This window comes from Cannabis sativa, chromosome 9, assembly GCF_029168945.1.
Source record: "Cannabis sativa cultivar Pink pepper isolate KNU-18-1 chromosome 9, ASM2916894v1, whole genome shotgun sequence".
Taxonomy (NCBI): domain Eukaryota; kingdom Viridiplantae; phylum Streptophyta; class Magnoliopsida; order Rosales; family Cannabaceae; genus Cannabis; species Cannabis sativa.
In genome coordinates, this window is record NC_083609.1 from 54376125 (window position 1) to 54399976 (window position 23852).

Below are 23852 nucleotides of genomic sequence, written 5' to 3' on the forward strand. Positions count from 1 at the left end.
TAAATGGGAAATTTAGTTCAGAAATAAATCCATAACCATTCCTATAACAATATTCAACATAAAGAAATTAAAGAGGAATAGAGAAAGAAACTGTTGGTGGATGAATTCTGGATCTTCACTTTGAATCACTCTGCTCTTCCTGCCGCTCTCTGCTGTGTTTTAGGTCTCCAAATCGCTTCCCTTGACTTCCAATCGCAGTTTTCTATTTATAACTAATTTTTAGGGTTCGTCAGACGAAAATACCCCTGACTGTACGGACGCTCGCCGCGGCCAGAAGTGCATCAAAAAAACACGTTTCTGCCCAGACTTTCTGGCCGCGGCCATGGAAATCTCGCCGCGGCGAGATGGAATTTTTTGCTTCGATATCTTTTAGTAAAATGGGCATAACTTTCTCATACAAACTCCAAATTGTTTTTGTTGTACATTTATGAAAAAAGCCCTAGCCTATATATAGTTTACTATTTATTTGTTCCACTTTAGTTTGTCCCAAAATTAGTATTGCATTATTTCTATGGGTGACTAAAAAATTTAGTCTTGCTCAATTAGTTATAATATTTCTTTTATGAATGCAATATATATTTTTGCACATACCTTTTTTCATAGTTTCTATTTTCTTAGTTTTTTTTTATTTTTTTTATTTTTAATACTATATATTATACAATGATTTGATTCATGAGTAAGTTTTATTTGTGAGTGTTGTATTATAGCTTATATATAGTTTACTATTTGTTCCACTTTAATTTGTCCCGAAATTAGTATTGCATTATTTCTATGGGTAAGAATTTAGTCTTGCTCAATTAGTCTTAATATCTTTTTTGATGAATGCAATATATATTTTTATGACCTTTTTTTCATAGTTTCTATTTTCTTAGTTTTTTTTTTATTATTTTTTAATTCTATATATTATACAATGATTTGATTCATCAGTAAGTTTTATTTAAAATAAAATCCCAAAATTAACGTTACATTATTTTTTATGGGTGATAAGAATTTAGTCTTGCTTATAGTACATTTTTTGATGAATGCAATATATATTTTTGCGTTTCTAAATCATGAAATTAATGTTAATGCGTTACATTATTTTTTATGGGTGATTAAAGAATTTATATCAATCTATCTATATATCTATATAAAGCTAAATCTGATGTGGAATTCTATAATATTCTTATTTTATTTTTCTAATTTTAAGAGAGTTTCATTTTTTTATATAAAAAAATATATATTATGTACATCACTTATTTTGTTCACATGTAATGGTAAATAAAAATTTTACATTGTTTAAATATTATTTTAAACATAAGTCCAACATTGTTTAAAGATTATTTTACAGTGCTTAATATAATATATAAATAAAGTTTATATATATTTCAATTCTCTAATTTATTTATATATTATATGCATAAATTTTAAAATTTATTTTAAGTAAGTAATATATATTATGTACATCACTTATTTTGTTCACATGTAATGGTAAATAAAAGTTTTACATTGTTTAAATATTATTTTAAACATAAGTCCCACATTGTTTAAAGATTATTTTATAGTGTTTAATATAATATATATAAATAAAGTTTATATATTTTTCAATTGTCTGATTTTATTTATATATTATATGTATAAATTTTAAAAGTTATTTTAAGTAAGTAATTTTTCATTAATTATTTAGTAGTAATTTTTGTAATAATTACTTTTACAAATTTATTTATAAAATAATTTAAATTGATAGGTTATTTTGATAATTTTTTAATTTTAGTTTATAATTTTGCAATAATTATTTGAAATTACAATTTTTATATTATATTTATTTATAAATTATCTTTTTTATTTTAATTTTTATATACTTAACTCCCTTAACTTCACTTTTATTTACAAGTTTAAGATGTCAGTTAAATTTTACTGTCAAATGTTAACTGGAATTGTCAATGTGTACACATGCGTACACGTAACAGTAAAACTTCAAAGCCAATAAAAACATGTCACGTATACACATGTGTACACAATGATAATTCAATTAATATTTAACTGTGAGATTTCACTGGCGACTCAAATTTACAAAAAAAAAAAAATTAAAGTTAAGGGAGTTTTTCCACTTAAAAAAGATCAGGGGTTAAGTGTATAAAATTTAAACATAAGGGGGTTTCACCACTAATTATCAAATAATACCAGGTAAATCTGACCACCACACTCTTGTCATATCCAAATACAAGGCAAGTTTAGAAAGATTGTTAGCTAAAAAGTTCTTAGAACGATTACAAAAGAGAAACTTAAAAATACTAATACGATTGCAAATCTATCTATATATATATATATCTAAATCTATATATCTATATAAAGCTAAATGTAAGAGTGATGATGTAGAATTTTATAGTATTCCTAATCTATTTTTCTAATTTTGAGAGAGTTTCATCTTTTATAAAAATATATTATATATGTACATCAGTTATTTTCTTCACATGTAATGGTTAACAAAAGTCCCACATTGTTTAAAATTTATTTTATAATACTTAACGTAGTATACAAATAAAGTTTATATTTTTTTTTTAAAGATTAGTCCCTTATTTTATTTATATATTATATACATAAATTTGAAAAGTTATTTTAAAATTTTAACTTTTCATTAGTTATTTAGTAGTAATTTTTGTAACAATTACTTCTAAATTAAATTTATTTATATAAATTAATTTAAGTTGATAAGTTATTTTTATGATTTTTCATTTTTAGTTAATAATTTTGCAATAATTATTTGGAATAACAATTTTTTTATTATATTTATTTATAAATTACCTTTTATATTTTAATTTTTATACACTTAACCCCCTTAATTTCTTTTTATTTACCAATTTAAGATGCTAATTAAATTTTACTATCAAATGATAACTGGGATTGTACACCTGTGTACACGTGACAGTAAAACTTCAAAGTCAATAAAAATATGTCATATATACACAAGTGTACACAGTGGTAAGATTTCACTTGCGACTCAAATTTGCAAAAAAAAAATAGTGAAGTTAAGAGGGTTTTTCTACTAAAAAAAGATCAGAGATTAAGGGTATAAAATTAAAATATAAGGGGATTTCAACACCAATTATCAAAGAACACCCAGTAAACCCGGCCACCACACTCTTGCCATATCCAAAGACAATGCAAGTTCAAAAAATTGTTAGCTAAAAAGTTCGCAGAACGATTACAAAAAAGAAACTTAGAAATATTAACACGGTTACAAATAGCAAAAATATCTTTAAAAATTAGGCCAAACTCAGCCAAGAATAAGTTTCTCTTCTGCAGGATATGAATAACACGTTGACAATCTGATTCGACCTCCACATTGTTGAAGCCAAGATGCTAACATAGAAGTAATTTATATGTTAATTTCACTATTTTTAGTATTTGTCACAAATAATATCACTATCTTTCTATATATTTTTAAAATAGCAAATTACGTTTCTAATTTTAATACTATTATTTTATTTATAATACGCATCCATAAAAATATTATATTTTAGATTATATATAACTCAATAAGTATAAAAAGAAAATATAAGAAGATTACAAAAATTGAACAACACCGCGCGAAGCGCGGCTTAGTTCCCTAGTTAAAAAAATAAAATAAAATAACATGTGATCATTATTTATTTTGAACAACGCTTCACATAAAATTACTCTTGAAAATTAGACCATATTACATATTTGACAAGATTAGTCTAATGGACAACTCTCACTGGAGATGCTCTAACTAATCACAAGACACTCCATTTAGATAGTACTAAACATCATTAGTGCCTTATTGTGTTTCTTTTTATTTATTTTTTATTTTTTTAAAAAATAAAACACTAAAATAAATAAAACATATGATCTCAACTATAGATATTATTTTTTTTGCAGAAATTAAACTTGTTTTTTTATTTAAACTACTATTTTTTTTCTTTATTTTTTTTGTTAAAAACTAATTATTTTATTAAAAGCAGCAGAAAAAAAAAACCAGTTTCATCAACATCATCCTGAAAAAAAAAACAATATAAAAAATTATAATCTAAAAATAATATAAACTTTAAAAATCAGTTTCATCAACATTGAAAGAAACTAATAATTTCATTAAAAGAATAAAAAATAGTTTCATTATGTTATTAGAATTTTTTTTCAAGTTACTTTTTTATTATTTTGTTTCTAGGTTCGAAACTTATACTGATATTTTGCTATTAAATTATTGGTATGCATTATGTGTTGTTTTGATTATATTTGTGATTAGTTTTTTTTTTTTTTGTATTTGTGTGTGTGTTTTTTTTTTTTATTTGATTGTCTGATGAAACTGGTTTCAATTAACTTTATTATTAACATTTGTATTTTGTTATGATTTTTTATAGCGTCAAAACTGGTTTCACATGTCAAAACTGGTTTCACAGGTTTTAACTGTTCTGTAATGGGGTTGCTCCATTTTTATGATATTATTGTATATTTTTTAGTTTGTATAAAACCAGTTTTATTATTGTATGATATTTGAACAACAATTTTTATTTTATTTTAATTAATCAGTTTCTGACACACATATATTATTTTATTATTATCATAACTGATTTTTTTAAGTAACTAGTTTTTATAACTAATTTTTTTCTTATTGTTGTTCATAATTGAGTTTTATTCAATTTTTTATTAATTTATTTCAAGAAACTGGTTTTTATTTATTTGTTTTTATTTTGGTTGTTTTACTAACTGGTTTCTCACATTCCACGGTTTTTTTTTTTTTTTTGTTATTTTTTTTTATGGTTTTTATTGCATTTTTGTCTCTTTAATTTTTTTTTGTTTCTTTTTTTTCTCTTTGATTTTAATTTATGATTCTCTTTGTTATATTTGCTGCATATTGTATGTTTAAATTAAGGGATAATTGCGGCAAAAGTCCCCAAAAACTTGAGGTTGATGCCGATTAGTCCTCAACCTCAAAAATTGGCGGTGAAAATACCCAAGGTGGACAAAGTTGTTTGTCCGTTCATACTCAGTCCGTTAGTGAGACTAACGGGACACGTGGACGCACCAGATTTAATCCCCCTTTTTTTTTTATTTTCCCCTAAAATATAAAAGTATTAATTAAAAAAAATAAATAAAACCTAAAAAAAGAAATAAAACAAATTAATATAACAGATTAATTAATCAAAACCTGAAAACATTTAAAAAAAAACAAACTTCATTACAGAAGTAAAAACCAAACACTGAAGAACACGAAGCCCTAAATGAAACCTAAATCCCTAAATCCCTAGGTCGAAGGTTTAAGAACGACGACGATGGACGAAGCTTAACAACAACGAAGCTTGGACGAAGGTTGAGAAGAATGGATGGGGAAGGTTCGTACAGCAGTTCTGGTGTCAATAATAGAAGGTTGAGAGTAGCTGGTGGTTCAAACCATGAAAGGGAACCTCAAAATTGCTACTGTGGTATCCCGTGGATTTCAAGAACATCGAACACAGAGGCAAACCCAGGTCGTCGTTTCAGGAGGTGCAGATTTTCAAGTGTAAGGATTTAATTTTTGAATTATCCCTACATCATATAAATTGAACTTAGAACCTTATGTGTGCAGCAGCTTATTTTTGAACTTTCGATATTATTTTGTTCAACTTTAGAGCAACACTATCTTGTAGTTGATCAAGTTAGACATAATATGTATTTTGTTGTGAAAATTTAGTGTTTTGTGAATAATGGATCTTTTACTTGATCCCACGACATCTATATTTTACATTTACTTTCAAAATATATTAAATTAGTTAAAAATGAGCAACTGAACTTTGCAGAATGTTGGGTTGCTTATATAGCAAATAAAATGTTTAGCCAGATTAAGTACAAATATATGTAATACACTTGAATTCAACTGTCTTCACTTGTGTTCACTCAGTAGTTATTTGTCATTATTTTTTCAGGCTGATGGAGGATGTAAGTTCTTTGAATGGATGGATGTTGAATCTTGTGGAAGGTGCAGAGAAATAATTCCAGGACTTTTGAGAAAGATAAGCAAACTTGAAGATCAATTGATGTTGTATGAAGCAAATGAACATTTGCAAGCAAATCAAGATTTGGGGAAGGTTCATGGTTGTGATTGTGGGCACATATGGGTACTGAGAAATTGGAAAAAAATTCTGATGATTACTTGTGTATTTGTTTTTGTAAGTTATCTGGTGAAGTAGTGTTAATCTCTATGTAATGGCAATTTTCAATTTTATGTAATGGTATTATGTAATGGGCATGGCACTTGTATTGCCATTGTTAATGGAATGTATTTTTGGTACAATATGTGGTACTGGTACTGGTTTTGGTACAATATGTAATGGTATTATGTAATGGACATGGCACTTGTATTACCATTGTTAATTGAATGTATTTTTGTCAAGTATGTGGTACTGGTTTTGGTGTGTGTACAACAAAAGTTGTTAATGGAATGTATTTTTCAGACACTATGGCAATGCATTACTGAAATTGTAGTTTTGGTATAATTAGAACTATGTCATTTGAAGCAAAACCTGTAATTTGATTTTGGGTAATGCAATATCACAAAAACAGTATATAAACCTGTAATGAAGAACTTCTTACAACAAAATATTGAAGTATTAAGACAATACCCTTTAAAAAAGCACAAGGCAATGTTCTAATTTACTGATCAAAGCACAAAGCAGTAGGCAATGTGATCAAAAAGATCATACAATATTACATTCTACAGATACCATTAAAAATGCACAAAGGCAATGTTTTAAGTCTGTCATCAAAGCACAAAGCACTACTAATAATATGCCATCTAAGGTGTTCACAAAATATGGCCTTAATTACTATGACATAATCCAAAATACAATACAAAAGTTGAGTAGTGCAGCAACTAATTTGCAGATGATGGTGGTTGAGTGTTTCTTGATTCCCTTTGTTGCTGCTTGGTTCTCCTCATGTTCCTCTTAACAGTTTGAGGATCTGGATTCTTCTTGGGAGGACGACCCATCTTTTTCTTCTGAGGAGGTTCCTGATACCATGATAAATGTTAGGTTATATGTATACCATGGAAAAATCAATACAAAGTTAATTGACATTAATGAAATAATATACCTTCTCCTGTACTGGTTGTTTGCAAGTGGTCTTTGTATGGCCTGGTTTTTTGCAATTAGAACAGTTGTTAGACTGCCCGAATCTCCTCATTTTAGTTGCACCAGGTGGAGGTTCATCTACTTCTCTTCTCCTTGATTTCTTAGGCCTGCCAGGTAGAACAGTTTCTGCTGGTGGAAGGATTGGATTCAGGCCTTTATTAGGCCAATGTTCAGGACCAGGCATAGGTGCAATTGACCCTTCATAAGTTGCTAAGAAGGCTTCTTTCTTGTAACATTCAGCAAGAAAATCATACTCACTGAGATTGGAATACCATATGCAAGCTAATGCATGACCACAGGGAATACCTGTGAGGTCATAAGTTCTGCAAGAGCATGTTTTGGTCTCCAAATTTGTTGCTTCCACCTGGCCAGTAGACACTGTCACTTGGAACAAGCCTCCAACAGATTTTGTACACTGACATTTCATTGCTAACTTCCTATTCTTCTGCAGGATATCAAAGATTCTCTTCCCAATTGGTTTTGTCCACTTACTAACACTTTCTCTTTGCTTTCTCATTCTATCCATCAGCCAGTATCTTACATACTCTAACAGAGTTATGATTGCCTTGTCTCTTCCATCTAGTATGGCTGAGTTGAAACTCTCACAGAGATTATTTAGCAACATATCACACTTACTGAAAGTCCTAAAGTGGGACTTGGTCCATTCAGATGGTGACTTTTTGGACAACCATTCAAAAGCTGCTGCATTAGTCTCCTTCAGTTCATCCATTCTCCTTTTAAATTCTTCCACTGTTGTAGCTCTAGCACAAGCCCATAATTGTTGCTTCAACAACAATCCAGGGAACTCCTTCTTGAAGTTGGCATAAAGATGCCTAACACAAAAACGTATTTCAGAACCTTCATAAGTTTCTGCTACAGCCCTTTCCAGTCCCTTCTGCCTGTCTGAAATGAATGTGAACAATTTTGTGTCTTGTACATCCAGGTCCTCTTTCAGTAGTTGCACAAACCAAGTCCAACTATCAGTGTTTTCCTTCTCAACAACAGCATATGCAAGAGGAAACATGCTGTTGTTTGCATCTATACCAATGGCTACAAGCAACATACCCCTGCAATACCCTTTCAAAAAGCAACCATCTAACCCGATGATGGGCCTACAGAACTTGAAACCAGCTTTACATGCTGCAAGGCATATGTAAACCCTCTCGAAATACCTTACATCATCCACTAAGCTTGTTCTGATGAAAGCTGTGCTACCAGGATTCAGTTTCACTAATATAGCACAATAATCATGCAGAATAGCATATTGATCTTTAACGGTTCCATGTATCTTGGCCATTGCTTTGTTCTTAGCTCGATAAAAAGTCCAGGAGGAAAGTTTGGAGTACTTACCCTCAGGATTTGCTTTCTTGAAATCACCAAAAGACATGGCTGGATTTGCTCTGAACTTCTCCAAGAACTCTTTTGCAATCCAATTAGCATCTACCAGCCTGTTCTCCCATAAAATTCCACAGTTATGTTCTTCCTCAAATTTGTTGATTCGCATTGTAGTGCAATCATCTCTCATCCTTCGAGCATACATTAACCATTTGCAGCCTTCTCCTTGGCATACAATTCTAATTCTTAACCTGTCATTGTGAATATACTTGTACTGCCTGTCAATGCTGATGAAATGCTCCTTCAATGCTTCCCTCAAGTGCTCAACAGTAGGGAATTCCATTCCCAACTCAAACTTGATGTTCTCAGGCTTGAAGTGTGGATCAAACTCAATGTGTTTCTTTTTAAGCACTGGTCCATCTTCTTCATCACTGACCAAGCTGACCAAATCATCATCCTCTTCATATCCCCCACCATCATCATCATCTTGGTAAGCTTGACTGCATAGATCATTGACTGACCCCCACCATTGGCTAGGGTCAGCTGCTCCTTCTTCTGCTAATTCAGGATCTTGGGTATCTGGAGCATATTCCTCTTCCAAAAAATCTTCCTCTTCCACTGATTGGTTTGTTTTCTTCTTGGTTGGTGTTTTGGATGGTGTTTGTCTTGGTCTCTTTCTGGTTTGGGTTGGTGTTTTGGTTTGTGTTTCTCCTCCTCTTTTTCTGCTTTGGGTTGGTGTTTTGGTTGGTGTTTCTCTTGGTCTTTTTCTGGTTTGGGTTGGTGTTTTGGATGGTGTTTCTCTTACTCTCTGTCTAGTTTGAGCTGGTGTTCGAGATACACTTTTGGATCTGGTTTGGGGTGGTGTTTGAGATACATTACTGGATCTGGTACAGGGTGGTGTTTGGGCTAATGTGTCACTGTTTTGAGGTGTTGTAGAAGCTCTTTGGGATCTGGTTTGTGGTGTTCTCGAACAACCCTCTCCTTTCCTAGTTCTAGATGTTGTTTGAGCTCTGTTTTTGGGTGGTTTGTTGAGGTCTGACTGCCCTTTGTTTTTCCTGGTTAGGGGTGGTGTTTTGGATGGAGTGTTTGACCTACTTTTGGGTGATTGGAACAGCTCAGTCTGGCAACTTTTTTTCTTGGTTGGTAGTGGTGTTTTGGATGTTAATTGGGACCTTCTATTGGGTGATGTGCAGGGATTTAAATGGCCAGTTTTGCCTTGTGTTTGGGATCTGGTTTTTGGTGTTCTTTTACTGGTTTGGGCTTTTTCTGGTTTGGATGGTGTTTCAAATATATTTTGGGCATGTGTTTGGGTATTGGGGTGTAAATGGGCTTCCTCTGTTGGGCCCTCATTCTCAGACTCAATATCCACCACTGTCTCAATAATTTGGACACTAGAATCAGTGTCTTCATCACTTCCTCCAACACCATCTTCCATGTCAAACTCTGGCATGTCAATATCTGGCATGTACACAACAAACTCATCAACCCTATCATCAGAATCACCACTGGAATCCTGTAAATTCTCTGCCAATTCCTCTTCAACATCCCTCATTGCTGCTTTGGACATAACATAGTCATCCGGTTCCAAGACTTTTACCCGAGCATCAACAATGACATTTGCATCATCTGGTAGCTCCTCTATTATGCATCTTTTCAGCTTACTTCCAGCAGGTGGTGTATTCTCAACACTGACATTTGCATCAACAGGCACAATTGCTAATTCACCATTGTTGCCTCCAAAAGTTCCAGATAAATCAGCATAAACATCCACCTTCCTATATCTCTGTTGTCTCATGTCCTCAAACATAGCCAACAAATCCTTGTCAGTCTTAAGCTCAAATCCATCATGTAGTTCTTTGTCTTTAGGCTTAAACCAGAAATACAGAGGGGAACCATGACACCACTGTACTTGCAAAAGCATCCCTTCAAGTTCCATCATGTTGAAGAAATCTGTATGGCACTTATCAAACTCGGTTGTAGTGCCACCCACATAGTGTTTCAACCCATTTCTAGTGCACCAAGAACCCCCATGGTGCATGTTCACACTAAAATACAAACCTGCCAGCAACAAACCAAGGCCAATTTACAATAAAGTTGATGACACAGAGCCTAAAACTATGTGCAAAGATGCTCACATGCTCACATGCTCACTAGTCAAAGCCTATACCCCACACAACATTGAAAAATAGTTTAATACCAACTTTATCATGTCCCAACAAAAACAATATAGATCAATTAAATGTGTACACCTAACACATTATACTCAACCCTATATAAATATCAAACTGCCATCATCTACACACTTTTTCCATACAGTGAATGGGAAATGGAAAAAAAATTACACAGTAAAAGTTACAAACCATTTCTCAGTAAAACCATAGACAAATTATTTACTGTAAACAATTTTTCTTCACTAAAATTACATAATAAACTATGAATAAGCAAGGAAATGAAAAATGGGATTGTACCTTCACCATCGTCGTCCTCCATTATACGACTGGTTTTTTGGGGACCTCCTTTGCTTTATCTTCAACCTTTAGGGATTTAGCTTAGGAATGCTCTTCGAATGGGGTCAATATTCAAAAAATCGACTGCATTTTAATGGATACACAGTGTTCGCCTTCGATTTTGAGGGATTTAGTTTCAAATTCGTGGTTAGGGTTTGGGTGTGGACAGAGGGCCTCGATTTCGTGTTCTTCAGTGTTTGGTTTTTACTTCTGTAATGAAGTTTGTTTTTTTTTTTGAAATGTTTTCAGGTTTTGAATTAATTAGTTTAATTAATCTGTTATATTAATTTGTTTTATTTCTTTTTTTAGGTTTTATTTATTTTTTTTAATTAATACTTTTATATTTTAGGGGAAAATAAAAAAAAGGGAGATTAAATCTGGTGCGTCCACGTGTCCCGTTAGTCTCACTAACGGACTGAGTATGAACGGACAAACAACTTTGTCCACCTTGGGTATTTTCACCGCCAATTTTTGAGGTTGAGGACTAATCGGCATCAACCTCAAGTTTTTGGGGACTTTTGCCGCAATTATCCCTTAAATTAACTCTAATTTTTGAGCAAGCAAACAAAAAATTAAATGCCAAAATAAAGAATGAAGTTAGAAGTTTGATTATTAGGTATTGATATAAAATTTATATGTTCGAAACTGGTTTTTAAATTTAGTATCGTTTGTAAAAGTTTAGTTATTAGGCATTGTGTATTTTTTTTTATTATGTTATTGATGAAACTATTTTTTTTTTTGCCTCTTTTAATGAAATAATTCATTTCTTTTAATATTGATGAAACTGGTTTTTAAAGTTAGTATTGTTTTTAGATTGTAATTTTTTCATTATCTTGTTGATGAAACTATTTTTTTTATTCTTTAAATGAAATTATTAGTTTCTTTCAATGTTGATGAAACTAGTTTTTAAAGTTTGGATTCTTTTTAGATTATGATTTTTTATATTTTTTTTTTTTCAGGATGATGTTGATGAAACTGGTTTTTTTTTCTGCTGTTTTTGGAATAATTAGTTTTTAACAAAAAAAAAAAAACAAATAGTAGTTTAAATAAAAAAACAAGTTTAATTTTTGTAAAAAAATGAAATATAAAAATGTACACTTATTATATATATTAAGAGAAAAAAAAATAGTTTGAGAAAAAAATTAAAAAAAAAAAGAGAGACAAAAAGAGAAATTAGAAAAAAAAAAATAGAGAGAGATAAGAGAAAGAAAGAAAAAAAAAAGTAGCAACTGACTTAAAAATTGAAAAGAAAAAAGAGAGCCAAAATTGACCAAAAAATATATAAAAAAAGACAAAAAAAAAATTTGAAGCTTCAATATGTAAAAAAACAGTAAAAAAGAAAAAAAAATTAAGAAAAGTATAAAAGTAAAATGTTCTTGTCAAATTAAAAATGTAATTTTTTTTTAAAAAATGTAGTATTTGGTGTAAATTTTCCAAATAGAAAAAAACCTTAAAATATAAATGTAAAATAAATTAAAAAAATAAAACTAATTAAGCTAGAAACAAAAACATAAAATATGGGTTTGGATAATAAGTTTATAAAAATAGGGGTAAGTTGAAAAATACCACTTTTATTAATCAATTAATCAAATTTACCTCTACTTTTATATTTATTTGAAACATACCTCTTTTTATGTGTATTGTACCCAAAATACCCTGACATAAGAGAGTCACATGGAGAGTATCTTGAAGTGACATGGGTAAAATTGGTATAGTGTTTAAAAAAAGAGGTAAAAATGATAGACTTTAAAAAAGAAGGTAAAAATAAAAGAGGACAATATAAAAAGGGTATAGAGTGTAATTTCCTCATAAAAATATGGCATATCAAATACCATAAAAAATCTTAAATGTGAAAAAAATGCCATAGAAGAGTGGCAAACCTATAAATGCCATATTTTTCTAACTTTTTTATGAAATCTCATATTTTATGTAATTTTCACTAGAAGTAATTTATATGTTAATTTCACTATTTTTAGTATTTGTCACAAATAATATCACTATCTTTCTATATATTTTTAAAATAGCAAATTACGTTTCTAATTTTAATACTATTATTTTATTTATAATACGCATACATAAAAATATTATATTTTAGATTATATATAACTCAATAAGTACAAAAAGAAAATATAAGAAGATTACAAAAGTTGAACAACACCACGCGAAGCGCGGCTTAGTTCCCTAGTAAAAAAATAAAATAAAATAACATGTGATCATTATTTATTTTGAACAATGCTTCACATAAAATTACTCTTGAAAATTAAACCATATTACATATTTGGCAAGATTAGTCTAATGGACAACTCTCACTGGAGATGCTCTAACTAATCACAAGACACTCCATTTAGATAGTACTAAACATCATTAATAGTGCCTTATAAAAATGCTCAATTAGAAAAATGGGCACGCTTCGTCTTGGCTCCAAAGAAAGAAGAGATTTCATTGTAGAATACTCATAATGTGTAACAACTACTACAGGTTCTCACATAGCCATTTGTGTAATAACGCATTCTAACCTAAGAGCATAGGTAGACTCAAAGTTATTGAGAGAGGGCTAAAGCACATTCTAAGATTTAAAAATATATTAATATACAATTATTACTTACATATTTATAAAGAGATAATTCACCATATAACTAAAATTAATCACAATATTCTAAACAATGGACTAAGAAAAGTAATTTTTTGCTGAATCACTACAATTTGAGTACTTGTTAAGTGCTCGCTAAATTTTCATTGAGTGTTCTTGTTTCACTCAAATACTCACATATTTTTGTATATTGTCAATTTTCCTGTGACAACATTAATTCAACATAAAGGCACGAGTACTAGAAGAATAAATTAGATGAAGAAACTAGAAGAAGGAATACCTATGTTTATTAAGGAAAAAAAAAAAGGAACATTGTAATGTGAATGTGATCGAAGGTACAAGAGAAAAATAAATTAAATATAGAACCATATGAACATAAACACGCTATAGTATTGTTATTATAATTATTATTACATAATTAATGGTGTAGATTATTCATTTTGAAGTGCGTTTGAATGAGTTTTATTAATTAATAAATTTCTTAATTTATTCAAAAAAAAAATAGTGTGTAATTATTTTACAAACTAATCGATTATTAACACATGCTGCACTCCTTTTAAAAATAAAAAAAAATAAAAAAACATACAGAAAAAAACAGTACAATGTGATTATTGGCCTATAAATGCAATCAATCCATTAATTTAACATAACGTAATTGTTATTTATAAAATCATAAATATATAGTAACTTGTATATACATTTAAAAAAAAATAATAATGTAGTATTTACAATACAAAATTTTGGGTGAATTATTTTTTAAAAATAAAAATTTACCACAAAGCTTTGTTCTAATATGTACGAGCATTTGTGTAAGCATTAAAAGTTTGCTATTATATTCAACAAAAACATATACAAGTATATAATGAAAGAATTAAAGGTTAGAAGTTTTCATGCTAATAGAATTAGAAATAGTTTTGAAACTACATTACATAAAATAATAATAATGGAAATAATTACCTCATGTCTCATGATAATTATAGTAAGAGAAAATTCGATGGAGAGGGTGAAGTGGCACCAAGAGCTCCCCCAAACACTTCAATAAGAAGGCTATTAATTATTAATAATAATAATTAAATTAAATTAAACCTTGATTGAAGTCTTCAGAGGAACTCCAGGAGACACCCCTCCCAACTTCTCATATATCTTATTTTATTATTTGATTCTTACAACTTACAAACTGATCATCCTCTATTTATACTTGAGAAAATATATATGGTTAATTTTTTCTTTTTCAAAATAAAAAAGGGTGTACATGTGGCTAGCTTCATAGTGAGCATAAAAATGTGAACCTGGTCAGGATATGGGGTAGATGAAGGTGTTGATGCATATGAATTGGTGAGAAAGAGAGATACTCTTGCTAATAAACTTTTGAGTTTTCTTCTCTCCTAAATTTTGTTATTTACTAAACTATGTTTTTTAAATTTTTTTGGCAATTAAATTTTTTTTTAAACTATTGAGATTATTAGATTTAAGAATTTTTGTCCATTTTCATACAATTTTACCAATTCAATGATTGTTTATCCCTAGACTTTAATGTCTATTAAATTATGTTCCTCATCTTAGAGAATAAAATTATTAAGCTGCTTTTTCCTGAAAAATATGTTTACATATACCAAATCATGTTGTCTGAACTTTCATCCATGTTAGACTTTCATTATTAAAACTGGACCAAAGTCTTTAAATTTAATCATGTCAATAGTTTAAGGTGGAATTTTAACGGTGTTAAAAGTTTAGAAATATAATTTAATATACGTCAAAATTTAAGTAGGTAAAAATCCTAATTAAGCTAAACTTTTTTATTTATAACAAGTGTAGTTGCACTAAACGACATCCTTTAATTATCCAGCTAGGCTGATCAACCTAGCTGGATAATTAAAGAACAAATATTATCATAAGATGTAGCTAATAACATAACTACGTACATATGCTATATATATTAAACAGTGTTATTATAATTCTTAATCAAATTTTAAGCCCAAAATGATATGCTGAAATAATTTTTTTTATTATAGTATTATTATATAGTTAAAATATTCTCTATAAACTTTTTTAAAATTCATAATAGAATACAGTATCGAAAACATAGTTGTTGATTATTTAATTTATCATGCGTGTTCAAAAAACTTTAAATCTATTTTCGGCACTATAAACTATTATTTTTTAAAAAATTATCATAATAATGTTGTAATTATAACGAACACCACCATATATGTTTTCAAACACAAAAATTAACTAAAAAATTATAATAAGAAGTTGACATTAACACTTCGTTTAAACATTTTACATATAAATATATATATAATATAATTGTTATTACAAAATTATAGAACTATATATGAATAAATATAGATAAAACGTTAGTTTTTTTATCACAGTGAAGATGAATATCCTTATCTGTGTTCTGTTTTGAGAAATTTTTGATTTTTTTGTACTTATGCTTTGTGGATTTATCTTTAGTGAGGGTTAACAAGGTTGAATAATAAGATTGTCTTTATTAAATTTTTATTGAAAAATATTTGACTAGTACTTTTCTCACTCTTTTAAGGTTTCACTTTTAACCATTTATTGATCTTTAGTTAAAAATGTTGTGTGGATTTTTTTTCTTCTTATTATTGTTAACAGTGCAATTAATCTATTTTTTTTTTTTTTTGAAAGAAAATCATTTTATTCAGCAAAACAATGCTTACAACTGGTCAGGCTTCTCTGCCTTTAAAACGGCAGCAGCACAAGAGGATAAAACCTCTGACCAAAAATAATTACATCTTTGAGTTATAGCCCACTTAGCTAAAGAGTGAGCAAGTTTATTACAATCTCTATTCACAAATTTAATTCCAGCACAACCTTCTAAGAGATTTGTTGCAAAGATATCCACCAACGGCACTCCCTAGTCAGCACAAGGAGCCTTTTTTGTTATCAGTTGGTTGATCACGGTTTAGTTGTCTGAATTGACAAAGAATGGACAAGCTTTAGATTTCTGCACCAGGTTCAGCCCCAACTGGATAGCTAGACACTCAGCCATAACTGTTGATCTGTAACCTTCCATGAATAATACTTCAGCAGCTACCAGACGGCCATCATGGTCTCGGATGACTGCTGCAATTCCATTATCCTGCTGCTCCTTACCAGTTGCTGCATCACAGTGCAGAGAGAAGTAACCGATTGGAGGGGCCACCCAGCTTTTGGGTTTTGCCACAACCGTCCCAGTACTAGTCTCGTGAGGTTGCTGTAATGCAGTTGCTACAAAATCCATGGCCCAAGGAATCCAGCTTTCCCAATTAGTCTTTTTATTTTGGAAAATACGTTGGTTTCTTTGGTTCCATGCTACCATCTTCTGACCATAGACTTATCTGAAGTTTCTGCAATTAATCTATTTTTGTTGATTATACTTCGTGAATAATAGCTTTATGTAATGGATTTTTTACAAAATAAAAATTTATTTATGGGTAATTACTATTTTAGATTTTGTGTTTTGCAAAAGTTATTAATTGGACCCTCTATTTTGTTAAATGACAAAATGGACTCTATATTTTTAAAAATGATAAAAATAGGACCCTGAGCTCAATTTTTAACAATTTTATTTTATTAATATAACCAACTTTAAGATAATTTTTATCACAAACAGATACAGAAAATGTAACCAGTTTTGTCATAACATCTCTAGATTAGATTATTATTAAGTTTTATTTTAACAAAAAATCAGTTTAGGGTCCTATTTGTACAATTTTAAAAAATATAAGATCTATTTTATCATTTAACAAAATAGAGAGTCCAATTAATAAGTTTTGCAAAGCAGAAATTTTAAAATAATATTTACCCTTTATTTATTAATGGATATATCTATTTTTTTTAAAAGGAAATCATATTATTAATTAAAACTAAACCAAACAAAATTATTTGATTTAAATATTTTGGTTGTTATGTGTCAAATTTTTATTGGAAGATTATAGATTAATAGTTATTGTTTGACTGTTAGTGGCTTATTAGATTCTTAATTGAAGTTGTTGTTAGGATTTTTTTCTATTTTATTATATACGGCTTGTTAATTCTATTCTCGATGATTTTGCTTTTTGAGCTATATTTTGTAATTAACTAAGTGTGTTCGCGGTGCGAGTGGTGCAGTTTTTAACCACTTTTTTAAATCAATCTGCACATGCGGTTTTTCTAATTTCTCAAACCGCACTCGCACCGCGAAATTAAAAAACCGCAGAAATCGCACAGCAAAAAATAGTGCGGTGCAATTTTTACGGTTTGGACTATCACCAATAATTAAACTATCACAAATACAACAAAACTTGAGCAACACTTGTCAAAAATACCATAAGGCTTGAAAATAAATATGAAAAAAAATTAAGTTTCAATAATCCAATAATTAGTGGGCTTTGGATTGAACATTCACATATTAGACTTAAATAAATATAAAAATTAATATTTTTATGATGTGCGGTGCGGTGGGGTTTGAACCGCATATTAACAATTCAAAACCGCAAACTGCAAACGCACCGCGCGGTTTAGAAAAAATTCAAATCGCGACTGTACCGTAAAAAAAATTCAAACTGCATTTTTTTGTAGTACAAACAGTTTGAACGGTTTAATGAACACTCCTATAATTAACTTTGTCTGATTTGTTTATTAATAGATATATCCATTTTTTTCTAAAGAAACAATATAAAATAATGATTTTTTTTTAAACAATATAATTATGATTAAGCCAAACTATATTGACTTAAAATTCTCTCAAAAAAAAATATATTGACTTAAAATTATCATATTACTTCCTACAACAAATCAATTGAAACATTTTATTAATTTTCATTTTCTCAAAATAAACCTTTTAAGAGATTAAAGGGGTTTTAAATTTAAATCTCTCATATCATTTTCTCTATATTTCTTGGTAATTAACACACAATGAATTTGTGTTATATATCCTCTTAAGTTGTGACCTCTAGCTCATTCTATACATCATTATATCTCTCTTCAACCGCCCAAAAATCTGCCACGCCAACTTGAATTTGTGCCACTCGAATATTATTCCATCTCTCATCACATTTTCCTTTTCTACTCAACTTGTGTACCTTTCAGTTTTGGCATATTATCACAACAAGATGCAATATATCATATCAATAGAAGTTTTTGTTTATATAATTACAACTTCCATCTCATTTAAAAATTTTAAAAAATAATATTGTCAAAAATAAAATTCAAATAATTATAAGTGCCTTAATTTTTTAATTTATTTTTATATACGTGCAGTTAATTATTTTAAATTTTATTTTCAACACCATAAATTATTATAATTTTTTTTAAAATTATTAGAATGAGTAGTATAATTATAATAAAAAAATTATTATTATAAATATTTCTCCATATACCCAAAACAAAAGTTCTTACTAACAAGACTAAGTTAATATAATCATGTTTCTTCTAGGACATCCACATTCAAAATGTCATCTATATCATCACTCATCAGTAATTTAACAATGTTTCATAACAATTAGATGACCAGATCTATAATAATAACACTTAAACACATCTTATGAGTATTAAATATTTCTTAGTACAAATTTGAAAAGTATTTAAAATAAAACTAAAAGAAAGAAAATAATGTGATGAGTGATATATATTCCAAATCCAAAGTTGTATGAGATGAGATGACAATACATTGGTTACCTTATCATGACAAAAATCTGACAAGCTAGAGCAGATTTGCATGTGGCCACTCGAAATCGATTATTCCACAACTTTTGCCCAATCTCATACATTAATATTTTAGTCTATAAAGTCCATAATTGCGTCTACATTCACTACTACATATCTACCCATTTTATATGTGGTTCTCATTTTCACTGTCTTAAAAAAAATGGAGGATTTTCTTCATTTATAAAAAAATTGTCTAACCTAAAGGTGTATAGAGATATTTAGAAAATCTACACAATAAAATTTTGAAAAATTCTACAATACACCCCCTTAAAATAGGTGTATTGATGCACCCTTATCTATTTCGGTATCTAAAAAATTACTTAGTCCAATTTTTTTTTATGATCGTATACATTATAGTTATTTAAGACATCTAACAAAATTTTGAGAAATTCGGAAAAATTTAACACTTCAAAAATAATGTTCAAAAAGTTTGTTGCATGCGTGACTTTTTTATTTGATACGCGTGTGAAATAGACAATTTAAACATTGATTTCGATATTATAAATTATTTTAAATTTTTCAAAATTTTACAAGATGTCTAAAATAAATATAACGTACACGACTATAAAAAATTGTGAAAATTACATCAAATATGGGATTTTGTAAAAAAGTTACAAAAATATGGCATTTATAGGTTTGTCACTCTTCTATGGCATTTTTTCACAATTAGGACTTTTTATGGTATTTGATATGCCATATTTTTGTAAACTTATTATCCATACCCATATTTCATGTTTTTGTTTCTAACTTAATTAATTTTATTTTTTTTAGTTTATTTTACATTTACATTTTAGGGTTTCTTTTTATTTGGAAAATTTACACCAAATACTAACTTTTTTTTTTCAAACATTACATTTATAATTTCAGTTGCTGACTTTTTTTTTTCTTTCTTTCTCTTCTCTCTCTCTAATTTTCTTTTTTATTTTTTTTTCTAATTTCTTTTTGAGTCTCTTTTTTTTTTTTTTTTAATTTTTTTTCTCAAACTATTTTTTTTTCTTTGTATATATATATGTAAATATATAATTAGTGTACATTATTCTATCTCATTTTTTACAGAGATTAAACTTGTTTTTTTTTTTTTTATTTAAACTACTATTTATTTTTTTTTTGTTAAAAACTAGTTATTTTATTAAAAAAAGCAAAAAAAAAAAAAAAACCAGTTTCATCAACATCATCATGAAAAAAAAATATATAAAAAATCATAATCTGAAAAGAATACAAACTTTAAAAACAAGTTTCATCAACATTGAAAGAAACTAATAATTTTATTAAAAGAATAAAAAAAAATAGTTTCATCAACAAGATAATGAAAAAAATTACAATCTAAAAACGATACTAACTTTAAAACCAGTTTCATCAATATTAAAATAAACTGATTATTTCATTAAAATAGGAAAAAAAATAGTTTCATCAATAACATAATGAAAAATACACAATGCCTAATAACTAAACTTTTACAAAAGATACTAAATTTAAAAACCAGTTTTCAACATATAAATATTATATCAATACCTCATAACCAAACTTCTAACTTCATTCTTTATTTTGGCATTTAATTTTTATTTGCTTGCTCAAAAAATAGAATTGATTTAAACATACATTATGTAGCAAATATACCAAAGAGAAACATAAATTAAAATCAAAGAGAAAAAAAAAAAGGAAACAAAAATGCAATAAAAATCATAAAAGAATAACAAAAAAAAAAACAGTACAATGTGAGAAACCAGTTAGTAAAACAATCAAAATAAAAACAAACAAATAAAAACCAGTTTCTTGAAATAATCAAATAAAAAATTGAAACTTTAAACTCAATTGTGAACAACAATAAAAATACCAGTTATGAAAACTAGTTACTTAAAAAAACTAATTATGAAAATAATATGTGTGTCAGAAACTGATTATTTAAAATAAAATAAAAATTGTTGTTCAAATATCATACAATAATAAAACTAGTTTTATACAAACTAAAAAAATACAATAATATCATAAAAATAGAGCAACCTCATTACAGAATAGTTAAAACCTATGAATATATATAATTAGTGTACATTTTTGTATCTTATTTTTTTACATAAATTAAACTTTTTTTTATTTAAAACTACTATTTTTTTTTGTTAAAAACTAATTATTTTATTAAAAACAGCAGAAAAAAAATCAGTTTCATCAACATCATCATGAAAAAACAAACAATATAAAAAATCATAATCTGAAAAAGAATACAAACTTTAAAAACTAGTTTCATCAACATTGAAAGAAACTAATAATTTTATTAAAAGAATAAAAAAAAAATAGTTTCATCAACGAGATAATGAAAAAAATTACAATCTAAAAACGATACTAACTTTTAAACAAGTTTCATCAATATTAAAAGAAACTGATTATTTCATTAAAATAGGAAAAAAAAATAGTTTCATCAATAACATAATGAAATATACACAATGCCTAATAACTAAACTTTTACAAACGATACTAAATTTAAAAATCAGTTTTGAACATATAAATATTATATCAATACCTAATAATCAAACTTCTAACTTCATTCTTTATTTTGACATTTAATTTTTAGTTGCTTGCTCAAAAAATAGAATTGATTAAAACATACATTATGTAGCAAATATAACAAAGAAACAAAGAAAATTAAAGAAACAAAAATGCTATAAAAATCATAAAAGAATAACAAAAAAAAAAAACAGTAGAATATCAGAAACCAGTTAGAAAAACAAACAAATAAAAACCAGTTTCTTGAAATATTCAAATAAAAAATTGAAACTTTAAACTCAATTGTGAACAACAATAAAAAAATCAGTTATGAAAACTAGTTACTTAAAAAACCAGTTATGAAAATAATATGTGTGTCAGAAACTGATTATTTAAAATAAAATAAAAATTTTTGTTCAAATATCATACAAAAATAAAACTAGTTTTATACAAACTAAAAAAAATACAATAATATCATAAAAATAGAGCAACCTCATTATAGAACAGTTAAAACCTATGAAACCAGTTTCGACCTGTGAAACCAGTTTTGACGCTATAAAAAATCATAACAAAATATAAATATTAATTATAAAGTTAATCGAAAACCAGCTTCATCGTACAATCAAATAAAAAAAATACACACACACAAAAATACAAAAAAAAAAAAAAAACAAATCACAAATATAATCAAAACAACATACCATGCATACCAATATTAAAAACAAAATATAAGTGTAAGTTTCAAACCTAGTAACAAAATAATAAAAAGTAACTTAAAATAAAAAATTTGTAATAACATAATGAAACTATTTTTTTATTCTTTTAATGAAATTATTAGTTTCTTTCAATGTTGATGAAACTAATTTTTAAACTTTGTATTATTTTTAGATTATATTTTTTATATTGTTTTTTTTTTCAAGATGATGTTAATGAAAATGGTTTTTTTTTTTTTTTTTTTTTTCTGCTGCTTTTAATGAAATAATTAGTTTTTAACAAAAAAATAAAGAAAAAAAAAACAGTAGTTTAAATAAAAAACAAGTTAAATTTCTGTGAAAAAAAAAATAACATCTACAGTTGAGATCATTTTTTATTTATTTTAGTGTTTTATTTTTTTTTAAAAAAAATAATAATAAAAAGAAACACAAATTTAAAGTTTTTTATGGCATTCCTTATGACTTTTTCCCATATTTGTAAGTTTTTTTAAAAAAATGCCATATTTAGGGTGATTAAGTTTTTATGCCATATATATCAAAACACATCTTTATTTTCCCATATTTTTGTAAATAGCCCTAAAAAATTTAGACTAAAACATTCTTATGAATACCGAAACAGTTAGAGATTGCATCAATACACTCATTTTAATGGGAAGTATTGTAAAAACACCCTAAAATTTTAATATTAGAAAAGAAAACTTTTAATTTGTGATTTTCTATTCCACCAATAAAACACCTACAAAAATAAAGAAAAAAAAATTGATTAGTATCAAATATTTAATAAATATGAAAATTTTCATAAATATCATTACACATAATTCTATGATGCAAAGATTAGGATTTATGCTTTCTAAAAAAAAATTAGGATTTATGCTTTCTAAAAGTGTCTCTTATATATTTGATATTTTCTTTAGACCATACTGGCCTTGTTAGCATGTGACAATTAATATAGTTAGGGCCAGTTTGGCACAGCTGTGTTGTGGGAAAAAGCAGATGTAGTTGTGCTGTGAGAAAAAGCAGCTGTAGCAGAACTGTGGAAAAAAGCTGAATTGAGTGTGGTAAATTATAATTTTTTAAGTGCTACAACTTGTTAAGATTCTATTATAATAATGATAATATTTTAATCTAGTTCATTATAATCACAAATACATAAAAAAATCTATGTTATATAAAATTTTTATTTTTTTATATATTTTTAATTATTTTTTTTCTATAGTATAAATTTATATGCATTTGATAAAAATAATATTTAATATTTTTAAATTATATTTTTTATCACTTGTAAAAGATAAAATTGTAGTTTATAAGAAACATAAATTGATATTGTTTGTTAATAATAAGAATATAAATATAAAATATTTTTAAAACTAAAATAAAAAATTAGAAATTTAAATATTAATTATTTTTAAATATTTTTTCATTT

At 27.4% G+C, this 23852-nt stretch overlaps 1 protein-coding gene and 1 long non-coding RNA gene across 2 annotated transcripts; both read right to left on the minus strand.

The window, feature by feature from the left end:
* Positions 1-3043: 3043 nt before the first annotated feature.
* On the minus strand, positions 3044-14693 carry LOC133031008 (uncharacterized). Its single transcript, XR_009684551.1, has 2 exons — positions 14499-14693; positions 3044-3342 (listed from the first exon to the last, which is right to left on the minus strand). It is a non-coding gene; the product is annotated as an uncharacterized LOC133031008 (long non-coding RNA).
* LOC115721827 (uncharacterized) lies at positions 6602-11481 on the minus strand. The gene is made up of 3 exons (XM_030650907.2): positions 10913-11481; positions 7072-10502; positions 6602-6988 (listed from the first exon to the last, which is right to left on the minus strand). The coding sequence occupies exons 1-3, from the start codon at positions 10932-10934 to the stop codon at positions 6851-6853; spliced, it is 3591 nt and encodes a 1196-aa protein (XP_030506767.2). The 5' UTR covers positions 10935-11481; the 3' UTR covers positions 6602-6850.
* Positions 14694-23852: the final 9159 nt, after the last annotated feature.